The sequence below is a fragment of the Acomys minous genome, assembly GCF_964271855.1.
Source record: "Acomys minous genome assembly, chromosome: 7".
In the NCBI taxonomy this organism is placed as follows: Eukaryota; Metazoa; Chordata; class Mammalia; order Rodentia; family Muridae; genus Acomys; species Acomys minous.
In genome coordinates this window covers 107,782,058-107,795,439 of record NC_140488.1, presented here as the reverse complement: position 1 = coordinate 107,795,439, position 13,382 = coordinate 107,782,058, and the positions used below count along the sequence as shown (strand labels likewise).

The following is a 13,382-nucleotide window of genomic DNA, read 5'->3' as shown; positions in this document are numbered from 1 at the left end:
AGGTCCTCCTGCCTCTGCCTCCCGAGTGCTGGGACTAAAGGTGTGGGCCACTGCTGCTCAGCTGACTCTGGCTTTTATGCCTCTTTTACATTTAACTATTTACTGTGTGTATGTGTGGGTGCACAAATATAAGTCAGAAGACAGCTTGAGGGAGTCAGTTTTTTCCACCATGCGGGTCCTGGGGACCCAACTCAAATCTTCAGGCTTGGCAATCACTTTTACCTTCTGAGCTATCTTCCTAGCCCCTTTAATCAATCAATCTGTCAATCAATCAATCAATTAATTTTGAGACAGCATCTCTGTGTAACTCTGGCTGTCCTTAAACTCACTATGTAGACTATACTGGCCTCAGACTTACAGAGATCTGCCTGCCTCTGCCTCCTGAGTGCTGGGATTAAAGGTGTGTGCTATCTTTGCCTGGCCCAGTATTTATTTTTTAAAACACAAGAATATAAGTAGATACTTCCAAGTTGTTTGAGTTTTAGCTCTCAGTTGCTTGAATCTCATTTCTAATATTTAGTCATGTTTGATCTTGGGCACGAAAAATGTTTTAAAATATTATGTGCTTGAGTGTACTCATTAGAAAAGATAACCAAGTATAATCCACTTAGCACAGGGATCAAGGCATGGTTCGTCTTACTACCTTAGAAGACTGACTTCTCATCATTTCCCTTGTTACCTTCCCTGGCTTAGGTAGCCATCATTTCTTCCAAGTTTAGCATCTCCAGTCTCCTCCCCTCCAGTCTGTTTTCAGCATACCACCAGAGCATCTGTTTAAAATGCGTAGGTAACTATGTCACTACCTTACTCAACCCTTTCCTATTGTTCCCCATGCTTTTAGAGATAAAAACCAGACATCTGGAGCCTGTCACTCAAGACTGTGTTATCTGGCCTCCAACCTTAGTTCCCAGTTGTCTGTCTTTACTCTGCTCTCCTCCTAACTTTATCTTTCCTCATGCATCAGCTCAACCATCCCAAGCCTTTGTTTCAAGGCCCAGTGTAACTGAGTAGTTAAAAGTCCCATCTTTGATTGTAGCTCCCCTCCATCCTGGCCTGGCTGACCCAAAAGATATACACAAGAACCCCCTGATTCGAGAGTGAGGAGGGATCTATTTCACAGCCCTCCTCGGTGGTGGTCCTATTTGGCATCATTTGTTATACTACCTCGAGTTCCTTTGGAGTGGAGCTGAGTTCCCCTTTCGACAACTCTTGTCATATGTCTCAGCCACCTTAGTTTGCCCCGAGGGAAGCCAGCAAGGTACCTGGTACACACGAAATGCCTGATAAGCTTCCCCTGAATGAATGACACCCCAAAGGCAGAGCAAATAGCAGCAAGAGGAGCTCAGGCGCCTGTGTGGGAATCAAGTGACTCTCTGTCAAGTGTTTCAGGAGGATCCAGGGGGCTTGGAATGGGTCCCATGGAGCTAGAAGCTCCTTTGTTTATCATCACCTACATTTTGTACCAATGGGAGAAACTTACAATACTATTTTTATATCCCTGAAATTCTTTTTTTTTGGTTTTTTTTTTTTTTTTGGTTTTTTGAGACAGGGTCTCTCTGTGTAGCCTTGGCTGTCCTGGACTCACTTTGTAGACCAGGCTGGCCTCGAACTCACAGCGATACGCCTGCCTCTGCCTCCCAGGTGCTGGGATTAAAGGCGTGCGCCACCACGCCCGGCTATCCCTGAAATTCTTTGTGGTTTTTTTTTTGTTTGTTTGATTGTTTGGTTTTTGTTTTCTAAATTTGAACCCTTTTGTTTTATTTTTTTATTATTAAATATGTTTGGATTTTTTTTTTGAGACAAGGTTTCTCTGTGTAGCCTTGGCTGTCCTGGACTCACACTATAGATAAGGTTGGCTTCAAACTCACAGAGATCTGCCTGCCTCTGTCTCCCTGAATGCTGAAATTATAGGCATCGGCCATGGCGCCGCCCGGCTCCCTGAAATTCTTGATGCTGTGAGGAGACACGTCTGCTTACGCCACCAGGTCAACTCCAACCTCTAAACCTTTGCTCTGTCAAGACTCTTCTACAGTTTGCCCTTCTTTCCACTGACCTAATTGACCCCTTGTGACGTCTGTGCCTTCCGTTTCTACCCAGACGTCCAGTATCTGTTCTTTTCCCTTCCTCCTATCTGCCCAATGGCCTCCTTCCCCCACCTCCACTCTGTCTCCAGCTTTTTTTGGCTTCTGTCTCTTTTTCCTCCTCCTCCCTCCTTCCCTGACGCTGAATAATCAGGCCTAGCTGTCCTGGTTTCTGGAAATACTCATGTGTGGGCAGTGGCTCAGGGATGCAATAACGGATGGATAGAAACTGTTAGGCTGCCCCAGCCTGCCAGTACAAAGACACTAAAATCCAGCAGTGTGTGGTCCACGCTTGCCTCCCTCTGGGGGGTGGGGGGAGGAAGGGCAGGAAGTTTATTGAACAGTGGACGAGGGGTAAGAATTCAGAGAGCGTGCACACAGGCCATCTCATCTCCCAAGTCCTCCTCATCAAAGCGGGAGAGAACGGAGTCTTCATCACTGTAGAGGGGGGTGCTTCTCTGTGCCAGCAGGTCATTGGCAGCGCTGTCCATCTCGTCCAGCGTCAGGTGACATGCATCTGCAATCTCCTGTTTGGCCAGGGCCACAAATCGTGGGTCTTGGGCAAAGAGACCTAGGCCTTCAGAGATGAGCACCTGGCAGGGGAGGGGGTGGGGGAGAGAATGTGTTTTCAAGTAGGATTAGTGTTGATCAATGGCATAATGTGCCCAGAGTGGTCACTCTGAATAAATGATGTGCATTCAGCACGCAGGGGGACAGGGTCAAGTACAGTATGCCAAGAAGAGAAATGTCTACATGCTCAACCCCTTGTCCTCCTTTCCAAGCTCCCGCTTCTTTTCCATTCTGCCCCAGCCCTTTTCCCCAAGCCCCATCTGGACTCACAGCCTCCACCAAACTGTCGGCACTTCCTCTCTTGCGGTGGCTGGGATCTGATGGAGCTCCAGGCACTTGCAAGCAGGTGAAGGTACGCAGTGGCCCGCCGAGTTTGCCAAGGTATCCTCCCCCCACTGTGCCTTCCTCCACCAACAACAGGGGGGCATATAGCAGGCGACCCTTCTGAGGAGGAGCTGCCCAGGAGCCCTGAGTCAGAATAAATAAACATCAGAGGGGCAAGGATTGGCAAGGCCTACGATTCGCTCTTGTGTGTTCTGTCTTTCTCTAAGATACATGACTGGAGTCACACTGAATGGGTGTAAATTGAAGGCGAATTGGATGGCTTCTTTATTTGTGGAGCTCAAACCCGGGCTTATAAACATGCTAGGCTGATGATCCATTAATAAGCTCCATCCCTAGCTCCAGACTTGAGTTTATGTCAGAGTACAGAAAGTCTCTGTGTAGATTATGTGCCATCCGTCCGTCCGTCCGTCCGTCCGTCCATCCATCCATCCATCCATCCATCCATCCATCGATCCATCTACCTATCTATCTGTCTGTCTATCTATCTGTCTGTCTATCTATCTATCTATCTATCTATCTATCTATCTATCTATCTGAGACAGGGCCTTACTCTATTATCAAGGCCTGTAGACTATGTTGGCCTCTAATTTTCAGCAATCCTCCTATGACAGCCCCACAAAGACTGGGATTATAGGCATGAACCATCCCATCTAGATGTTTTGGTTCTTTTGAAACAGAGTCTTATGTGGCCCGGGCTAGCTTCAACTCCATACGCAGCAGAGAATAGCTGTGACACGCCTGATCTTCCTCTGCTTCCCTCCCAAGTGATAGGATTACAGGTACATGCTATCAGAGCTGACTCAAAAGCCTGGCTTTAAATGTCAATTGTGGGGGACTGGAGAGGTGAAGGAGCAGCTCAAAGCACTTTCTGCACGATCCTGGGGACTAGAGTTCAGATCCAAGCACCCGTGGAACAATCCAGGCTTCCCATGCATGCCTGTAACCCTGACTTGGTCCAAGGGAAGCAGAGGCAGAAGGGTCGCCGAGCATTGCTGGCTTCCTGCCTAGCCAAGAAAATGGGAGCCATAGGTTCAGGGAAAGACCCTACTTCAAAGTAATAGGTGGCAAGTGATGGAGGAAGGCACTGACACCCTCTTCTGGACTCAGCACACCCCCATGGGTAAGTGTATACACACACACACACACACACACACACACACACACACACACACACACTTAATTAAATAGTAAATATTTTTGAAAATGTTGGTTGTGCCGCTTACTAGCTATGTGATCACTGGTAGGTAAACTCTGAGCCTCAGTCTCCTCCTGGGAAGAGAGTGAGGCCAGTTCATAAGTACAGTGGGGATTGTGTGTATTTCTTCAACTGCCCTGTTCTTCAGAAGGCCCTGAAATGTAGTATGTTTGTACATTTCAGCCTAAGATGCATATCCCTGAAGGCCACAGCATCCCTTTTCCTCACCTGAGCCCTGCCTGGTCCTGAGGTCCGTCCACGATGGTAGGTGCCTGGGATGGGTAAATCTTCACAACTGCCCTGGCGTTGCAGACACTGGATGGTGAAGGAGGGCTTCCGACCTGCTGGGCAGAGAACAGTGGCAATTCCTCCCCTGTTCTGTTCTATTAGCCCTTAGATTTCCGGAGGCTCCATTTTGCTCTGGACCCCCTTACCTGCGGGGGTGGGGGGCAGCAAACGTCGCCGTGGTGCATGGTGCCCATTTACGTGTCTCTGGGACCAGTGAGGTGGCAAAAGGACTGGGTTTGAGGGAGTCTCTGCCTGCTCATCCAAATAGGGGGTCCTGCAAGAGAAGGCAGAGCTGGAAGTAAACTCAGGTCTGGGATTCAGAGCTGGGGTACCAACACTCCTGCCCTCCCTTGCATGGCCCATGTGGTGCAGCCACGGTACCAGTCAGGGACTTCCTGTTCTTCATTCTGATTGTCCTGCCCTTGAATTCCCTTGAGCTGAGTAGTTCCTTCTTCTAGGATCGTGACCATGGGAACCCCAGAGCTTCTCCTGGGGAAGAGATGTTTATTAGTTAGACTAGGTCCTAACGTGCGCCCCAATATATGACCCCAGGCTTCTTGGTCCTCTCACTCCATGCATGCCCCACACCCTATACAAACACTAGGATTTACAATTATTTTTAGACAGGGTCTTACTATGTAGTCCTGGCTGTCCTGGGCTCACTCTGTAGGCCAGGCTGCCTTTGATGGCACAGAGATCCTCCTGCCTCTGCCTCCAGAGTGCTGAGATTAAAGGTGTGTGCCACCCATAGTTGATTTGCAGTAATCTTTTGCACTGCGTTTTTCATATTTTCTTGGTATTCTCTTTTTTCATAGCTCTCTCGACACACTCTACTTGAGTCCTTGATTTGTCTTTGCCTTTTTTCTTTGAGACAGGGTTTCTCTGTGTCCTAGAACTTTTTCTGTAGAACAGGCTGGCCTACCACTCAGAGATTGACCTGCCTCTGCCTCCTGAGTGCTGTGATTAAAGGCCCGTGTCACAGTCACCTGGCCACTTTTTTTTTAAACAAACAAACAGGGTCTCAAATTCTCTAATATCCAAGGACAGCCTTGAACTTTGGATCTTCCCCTCACACCTCTCAAGTCCACCACATATGACTCTCACTTGAGGCCTTGAAACACATCTTTCCTTTCCAAATTTCTTCTTGAAGGCTGCTGGCCCTTCTCCCATGTCATCCAATACAGTGTCTAGTTTTTCTCCATTCTCACAACCTTTCCCAGATGCTTGACCATACCTGTGGGCTTGGGATCCAGCCTGGAGCACACTGGGCTGCCTGGAGTCGGAAGCCACTCCATCATCATCGCTAGGCCCAGTTGAGAGAGAATCTTGGTGTTTCTCCCTGACAGGTAGAGACACTGAAATCCTGGAGCTCCATCGAGACTGGGGCTGGGAGTCTATGGAGTCCTGAGGAGAGTCACTTGGCTTAGTGTATCATCAATGTAACGGCTGAGTTACTTGATCAGTGTTTCCCTTACTGGTCCACGGGGACCAACACTCCCTAAGGGCAGAATCTGGTCTTGTTTTCCAACAGCCAGTGATAGGTATTGAATAGTTTTCCATTGTAGAGGAGGCTTCTACTCCCCAGAGACAGTATGGAATTCACTTAGGGGTCTGAGGGAGCATTTTACAGTCAGGAGTTTTGAGGGGAGTAGAAACTTGTCCCTACTTTGTGTGTTTCTGGATTGTTCTCAGGTTCCTCCTCTTCCTCCTCCCGGCCCACTGCCTCTTCTTCTTCTTCCTCGGTGTCATAGGTGAGGGCCTGCCGGATCTCAGGACCCAGGTCCTGTAGGCTCCTTAGACCCACCTGTGGGGATGGATGGAAAAAAAATAGGAAAATTGGTAGCTTGTGGTCTAAAGTGCCCCTCTGTGAGCTGGCACACTCATGCAAAAGTGTGTGTGCCAGGGCTTGGAAATGCCCTTGACCCTCTGTGAGGCCTCGGTCTCTGTTTCTTCCTCTGTGACCTGAGAGCAACAGGGCGGTCTGCCTCTACACACATGACCACACCACGTCCTGTCCTTCAGACCTGAAGGGCAGAGGATGTGTTCGTTGGGGCCTCTGTTCCTAGTAGCCCTTTTTCTTTCCTTCTCCGGAATTTTCGGAAATAATCTTGGATCAGAAATGTGGCATAGAATTTGCCCACAGTGACCTCCTCCTCTGGGACAAGAAAAGAGGGGCAAAGTTACACAAGGGTCCTCTACACTGCTACTGCCTCTGGGTAGACAGTTATGGGGGCTGCGGGTGGACAGCTCACCATCTGGAGGGGGGATGACCTCATCCAACAATTTCTGTTTTATCCGCTTCCAGATCTTTTTGATGACCATCCGAAGCTCCTGGTTGGCTTGATCCAGGTTGCCTGCAATGCAGGAGAGCATGGGGAAGGGGAAATAGAAGTGTGGAAGTTGCTTCTCATTGCTGCTGGTGAGGGGGGCGGGTGCGGGGGGAGCTTTGCTGTGATGCTTCAATGAAAGCTTTCCACCATGCCTATCAGAAAAGGTGTGGAAACAGGCCTGGAGAAGCCAAAGTCAGCCATTTTGAGGTTCAGAGTTAGGAGATGCATGTCTGCCATATTTTGGGGGGGGGAGGAGTGTGAGACAGGGTTTCCTTTGTGTAGTCTTGGCTGTCTTGGAACTCACTCTGTAGACCAGGCTGACCTCAAACTCAGAGATCCACCTGCCTCTGCCTCTGGAGTGCTGGGGTTAAAGATGTGCGCCACCATGCCTGGCCTATGTCTCGTCAGTCTTTGCATTTGCTCCCTGAACCCTCCCTAGGGACCCTTTCACTCGGGTTCCTCCCTTCCCCCACACCTTCTGTCTTGATCTTCAGGGATGTCCGCACCAGGGCAAAGAGTGTAGCGTTGAATGTCACTGTTCCATCTGAGTTGAGGGGCACATTCATTGCCACAAGTCTCTATAAACATCAGATACATGGAATCCACTCTTGGAAAATGTTAGGTATACTCTGAATGCCCAGGGCAGAAAACTTTGTGGATGTAGTCCTATACCCATCCCTACCAAAGACAAGTCCCTTTCCCTTCCCATAAAGGATAGAGCTTTCTTGGAGAGTCAAAAGGTGAGTGGGTGGGCAGACGCACAGACCTTGCAGGCCACTCGGTGTGGGCACAGCTTTCCGAATCCCAGTGGGGGCTGGATGCGTCTGAGCAGGGCAACCACATCCAGGTGCTTGATGCGGCCCCTGGGGCAGTTGGAATCAACAATGCTCCTTTAGGTCTTTCTTAAGCCCCACCCCTAGCAAATCATTACCTCCCTTACCAAGACTTCAAAGCTTTTCAGGGAAGAGCACAGACGGAGAGGCCAGAGGATGGGGTAGTAGAAACCTCTACTGATGGGTGATGGAAGGTGCGGATCTGAAGTTCTGGGACTAGGGGACCACGGAGGGCAGTGCATTATCCCTGGGATTCTATGTAAGAAGTTAGAGAGTATACTTGGCTCCAGGGTCATATTCAGACCAGATCCTCTTGAATTCATCAAGGTGGTGGGGGCCCAGGATAGACCAATCTCTGGTTAGATAATCAAAGTTATCCATGATCACAGCCACAAAGAGATTTATGATCTGTGGGTCAATGAGCAAGCAGAGTTAAGAAAAGGAACAGAGCTGGGTTGGGGGCTGGATAGGACCTGGGGTGATCTTATATGGTCACTGGGTCACCAGCTTCTTTGTTGATCTTATTGTTGGGACAGCTCTCTCAAGATCTGGGCTGCCCAGTTCATTTGGACATCTCTGAACCACACATGGCCAACCCCTATAGCAATGATAGTGACTATGGGGGAAATGGTTCTTACCAGAAAGGCACAGAGCATGAAGAAGCTGATAAAATAGGCAATGGCAAAACTGCTACCACAGGTAAATTCCTCGCCTGGGCCAAAGTCAGACTCAGGGTCACACCGATTTCCAGGAAGGCTGGCAAGCATTATCTCTTGCCATGCCTCACCAGTAGCACACCTGGGGAAGGGCACACAGGGTGGGATTCTGGAGGAGAGGCTATAAAGTCATGTCAGGTATAGGTGGGAAGGGTCAAGGGGAAGGAGGGGATGACCTGCTTCTCACCAGCAGCTACACTTTATATTTAGTCTCTCTCTCTGTCAGTCTCTCTCTCTCTCTCTCTCTCTCTCTCTCTCTCTCTCTCTCTCTGTGTGTGTGTGTGTGTGTGTGTGAGAGAGAGAGAGAGAGAGAGAGAGAGAGAGAGAGAGAGAAAGAGAGAGACAGAGACACAGACAGAGGGAGAGAGGGAGAGAGAGAGAGATTGAGAGAGAGAGAGATTGAGAGAGAGAGAGAGAGAGAGAGAGAGAGAGAGAGAGAGAGAGAGAGAGAGAGAGAGAGAACAACCTGTGGGAGTCTTGTTTTATCATGTGGATTCTGGGAATTGAACTCAGGTTGCCAGGCTTGGCAGCAAATGCCTTTCCTTGCTGAACCATCTCACCAGCTTCCATTTCAACACTTCAACAACTAGTACGATCAGTTCTAGAATGTTCCTTACAGACAAAGGCACTGTGGACTAAAGAGGGGGTGCATATTATAGCCAGAAAAAGAATGACTTAGGCTGGAATATTTTGAAAGACTCCCTCAGATCACAGCCAGAAAAAGGCCTCTGCTAAATGGAGCTCAGGCTGCCCTGATATTTACATAGCTTAGGTATCTTGGGGCCCAGAGAGGGTGGGTAGGTACTTTAGGTACCTGGGGAGCAATGTAGCAGGAAAGTGGGAATTTATCACCTGAACAGAAGCAGCACAGCTTGTGGAAAGGTCTGGAAATTGTTGTTTCGATTTATCTGTGTGCCGTCCTGAAGAGCCACCTTGCCAAACATCTATAGACATACAGAGGCTGTGGCTGTGGAGTGAACCTGTGCTCCTACGAGTTCCCACCCACTTCACACTTCCTAAAACCTAAAGGATCCTCATAATCGTGAAAGAAGTTACTAACGAGTCCATTTTACACATGCGGACTTACCCAGGGCCATCTAGCTTGTCTATCTTTATGCCCCTCCATCCCCATGAGAGGGCTGTTCCTACCAAGTCTCTCAGACAGAAGGGTTCCAGAGGAGTATTCTCTAGGGTCTCCACTCACCTGCATGCCAATGACTGCATAGATGAAGAATATCATTGCTATGAGAAGGGCCACATAGGGTAAGGCCTGGGAGAATAGGAAAGGGACACATATTTCAGGAGCAGTCAGAGAACTATAAATCCCAGAATGCACTCCTCTCTCACAGCACTGGGCTGCTGGGAGATGTAGTTTACCCTCAAAGTTACCTGGATTACATGTGTCTCCCAATGTGAACACAATATTAAATAGAATAGAGTAAAGTCGGCGAAGCAAGAGGCATGTCAGGAATTAAGAGCCCAGAGAAAGAGAGAAAGTGGGGAAAGGTAGGATGGACATGGTATGGCAGACTGGGAACTGTAGTTCTGAGTCGGGGAATTACCTGGAAAGACTTGATGAATGTCCAGAGCAGTGTGCGGATCCCCTCACCCTTACTGAGAAGCTTGACCAGCCTCATGACTCGGAAGAGGCGAAAGAATGTGATAGATATGCGGGAGCTGTCCTCTGAACTCTGGAGTTAGGGATGCAGTGGAGGTGCTTAATTTGCATCAGCTCTAGCAACTTATTTTCCTCATTCCTTGGCCCTCCCAATTCCCAAATCTCTCAGAACTCAGGCCCAAGAGTGGCCAGGGAGCATTCCTAAGGACTCTTGGGCTGGGAGGGATGGTTGAAAAAAATATTCCTGTTAGGAGTGAGACGCTACCTCGCCAAGATGGCCTCCATTCTGGTGGGGCATATGGTCAAAACAGAGGTGATAAAGGAGATGATGTAATCGTATACCCAAATGGGTAAGAGAAAATGATGGTGCATACCCAGGGAACAGTGGGGAAGGTTATACGGTAGTAGATCAAGATGGTTGTGGACAAAGTTTAAATGAGGCGCAGGTAAAGGAGATTGAGGAGCAAAGACATTGAAGGAAACCATGGAGCCCAAGTGTCATGGAAACGAGAAACAATGGATGATCATTGGAGACATCAGTGATGCAGAAATGCAATTGACAGCATTGCCAGTCAGGGTTATTACCATTTAGTACCCATTGGATGACATGATGGAGCCAATGATACAATCAGGTGTGGTAACGGAGCCAGTATAGGAGATGATGGAGTTGGTGGAGAAAATGGAGCCAGAGAGATGATGGAGCCAGAGCAGGAGTCAATGGAGATGATGGAGCCATTGGAGTGGGGGTAGAGACAATGAAAGAGATAACAGAAATAATAAGGGAGGTATTTTAAGAGGGAGCAGAGCCCACGGGGGTAGGCTACAAAATGAAATAAGGAAGCTGGCTAGAGGGAGGAGTACTTTCGATCTAGAACGAGGAGTGCTCAATCTGCTCGACTGGGGAGGATGTGAGTGGAAGAAGGCTCCGGGGAGAGGGTAGAAGGATTAGCACAAAGTCCAGTTCTCACATTGACTTCTGTGACGGCAATGTCCACCACACTCCCCACTACAATAAGGGCATCGAACGTATTCCAGGCATCGGCAAAGTAATGCTGCAGACAACAGGAGGAAAGCAGTGTGCTGTGTTCTCTTAGCCATCAGACCAGGGTAGGGGACCAGTAGTGGATAAATGGTATTGAGGAGGCAGGGCCTGGCTTGGACCACAGATGGCCTGTACCTGGGTCCCTCTCACTCCTTAGTCTTATGACTACTTGGTTGCTACCCTCACTCCCATACTGGGCTATGGAATATGCTTCCTCCCCAAGGAGTTTATTCATAGGGCATGGGTCTAGGGCATACCTTGGGTTTGAAGGCGATGATTTTGAGCACCATCTCAATGGTGAAGAGGCCAGTAAAGACCATGTTGAGGATGTCCATGGCATAGTTAAAGGGAGCAGTCTGCTCGTAGTGCTATGGGAAAATCAGATTGGGACACAGCCTAAGACAGAGACACCCTACACACAAACACGTAGTCCTTGGACTGAGCCTGGGGACATGGAAACACTGTCTGACAAAACTGTTTGCATTGTTTATCTCTTGTTATGGACACTGCAAAGCCAGGTTCTGGATTCTCAAAGTGTCTTGCATTAAGGCAAGGATCACTCTGGGAATGGAGCATCAGTCAACATACATCTCCTGCTGGTTGACAGCATCTGTGAAAAATATTTTTATTTCATTAAAATATGCAAGAAATGGTGCTTGGTGCAACGTTCTTTCTTTCTTTTTCTTTTTTCTTTTTCCCTTTTGTTTTTTGAGACAGAGTTTCTCTATGTAGCCCTGACTGTCCTGGACTCACTTTGGAGACCAGTCTGGCCTCAAACTCACAGAGATCCATCTGCCCCTGCCTCCTGAGTGCTGGGATTACAGGTGTGCACCACCATGCTTGACAACTTTCTTTCTTTCTTCCAAGAAAGGGTTTCTTTGTGTATTCCTGGCTGTTCTGGACTCATTTTGTAGACCAGGCTGACCTTGAACTCACACCATCCACCTGCCTCTGCTTTCTGAGTAACTTTCTTTCTTTTATTCCTCTTGAGCATGGTATTAATGTCTAGAGTAGTTAGCTGCTCTGTGAACCAACTTACAGCATAATGGTGCAGCAGGAAGATGCACAGAGCCTGGGTGACTGAGCAACAATCAGAAGACAACCTACCTCAGTGTTCCTCAACATTTGAGGTAAATAAGCAGACTACACTGACCTCTAGGGTGTACAACCCTGCTCATCTTAGAATCTGAGTCTGGAGTGCATTCTATAGTTTGGGACAGCTTGCAACAGGCATGGGCCATTGTTTTCACATCTCAGCATCTTTAAAAGCAGAACACAGTTTTCGGCTGTAGATCTGAAGGAAAGTTACAAATGTCATGCTAACTTAAGGCTCTGTCAGTTAGGCAGATGTGGCGGGTAGGGTGGTTCCTTATGCATTCCTAATACCACTCAAGGGATTGCGTGAAAAGAACGAATGTCTGGCAATGGGCAAGATGGAGGGTACAGACCTGCATGGCTAGGGCAACCGTGTTGAGCAGGATGAGCAGAAACATGAGGTACTCAAAGGCAGCAGAGTTCACAGCGGCCCACACGCGGTACTGATGTGGATTCTTGGGGATGTATCGGCGGAGTGGCTGGGCTTTGAGGGCATATTCCACACACTGGCGCTGCACAGTGGTATAGAACATGAGTGAGCAGGGGAGGTTCTCAAGGCAAGGAGAGACAAGGTTGGTGGCCGTGGGTGAGGAATAAGAGGCTACCTGGTTCTTGTCCAGCTCACAGTTTTGGTATTCCTGCTCTCCCTGGGCACGGAAGGTGATGATAACAAAGCCCACGAAGATGTTCATCATGAAGAAGGCGATGATGATGATGTAGACAATGAAGAATACTGATATCTCCACATGGTAATTGTAGATAGGGCCCTCGTCTTCCGCGTGCGCATCTATGGCTTTGTAGAGCAGCCTGTGGGAGACAGTGGGAGGTAGAGATAAAGTTGTGTGGGAAGGGAGGGGGGATCCTAGCCCCTTCCAACTTCCTCTCAGGCTACTTATCATACTCCCCCCCCAAATCTCCTGTCTGACATACCAAAGCCCCCTAACTTTACAACCTAATCACTTCAACTTCTTTTTTTTTTAAAAAGATTTATTTATTATGTATACTGTGTACATTATACAGATGGTTGTGAGCCACCATGTGGTTGCTGGGAGTTGAACTCAGGACCCGGAAGAGCAGTCAGTGCTCTTAACCGCTGAGCCATCTCTCCAACCCCGTCACTTGGAACTTCTATACACCCACAAAGTAACCCCCACAAGGCCTTTAAAGGGTCTTAAATCTTTGGGGTTTGTTTTGTTTTGTTTTGTTTGAGACAGGGTCTCAGTGTAGTCTTGGCTATCCTGGAACTCCACTACGGAGACCAGGATGGCA

General features: G+C 48.5%; 1 protein-coding gene and 1 long non-coding RNA gene across 3 annotated transcripts in view; one reads left to right on the top strand and one right to left on the bottom strand.

Moving 5' to 3' along the window:
- The window catches only part of LOC311601124, a 36,035-nt gene that overhangs the window by 14,915 nt on the left and 7,738 nt on the right, over nt 1–13,382 (top strand). The window contains exon 2 of one of the 2 annotated variants that reach the window (XR_014780463.1): nt 4,375–4,455. The exons of the other annotated variant lie outside the window; for it this stretch is intronic. This is a non-coding gene — a long non-coding RNA (uncharacterized lncRNA). The remainder of the gene's footprint in view (nt 1–4,374; nt 4,456–13,382) is intronic. 2 annotated transcript variants of the gene reach the window in all.
- The window catches only part of CACNA1F (calcium voltage-gated channel subunit alpha1 F), a gene marked incomplete at its 5' end in the record, with an annotated part of 29,647 nt that continues 18,641 nt past the window's right edge, over nt 2,377–13,382 (bottom strand). Inside the window, 21 exons of the mRNA XM_084788495.1 lie at nt 2,377–2,674; nt 2,922–3,119; nt 4,420–4,532; nt 4,626–4,753; nt 4,861–4,968; nt 5,714–5,883; nt 6,146–6,283; nt 6,504–6,634; nt 6,732–6,833; nt 7,285–7,387; nt 7,576–7,672; nt 7,923–8,050; nt 8,281–8,440; nt 9,211–9,302; nt 9,563–9,628; nt 9,921–10,049; nt 10,242–10,262; nt 10,945–11,028; nt 11,276–11,386; nt 12,467–12,625; nt 12,719–12,920. Coding sequence (XP_084644621.1) covers nt 2,444–2,674; nt 2,922–3,119; nt 4,420–4,532; nt 4,626–4,753; nt 4,861–4,968; nt 5,714–5,883; nt 6,146–6,283; nt 6,504–6,634; nt 6,732–6,833; nt 7,285–7,387; nt 7,576–7,672; nt 7,923–8,050; nt 8,281–8,440; nt 9,211–9,302; nt 9,563–9,628; nt 9,921–10,049; nt 10,242–10,262; nt 10,945–11,028; nt 11,276–11,386; nt 12,467–12,625; nt 12,719–12,920 — 2,671 coding nt within the window. The 3' untranslated portion in view covers nt 2,377–2,443. The remainder of the gene's footprint in view (nt 2,675–2,921; nt 3,120–4,419; nt 4,533–4,625; nt 4,754–4,860; nt 4,969–5,713; nt 5,884–6,145; nt 6,284–6,503; nt 6,635–6,731; nt 6,834–7,284; nt 7,388–7,575; nt 7,673–7,922; nt 8,051–8,280; nt 8,441–9,210; nt 9,303–9,562; nt 9,629–9,920; nt 10,050–10,241; nt 10,263–10,944; nt 11,029–11,275; nt 11,387–12,466; nt 12,626–12,718; nt 12,921–13,382) is intronic.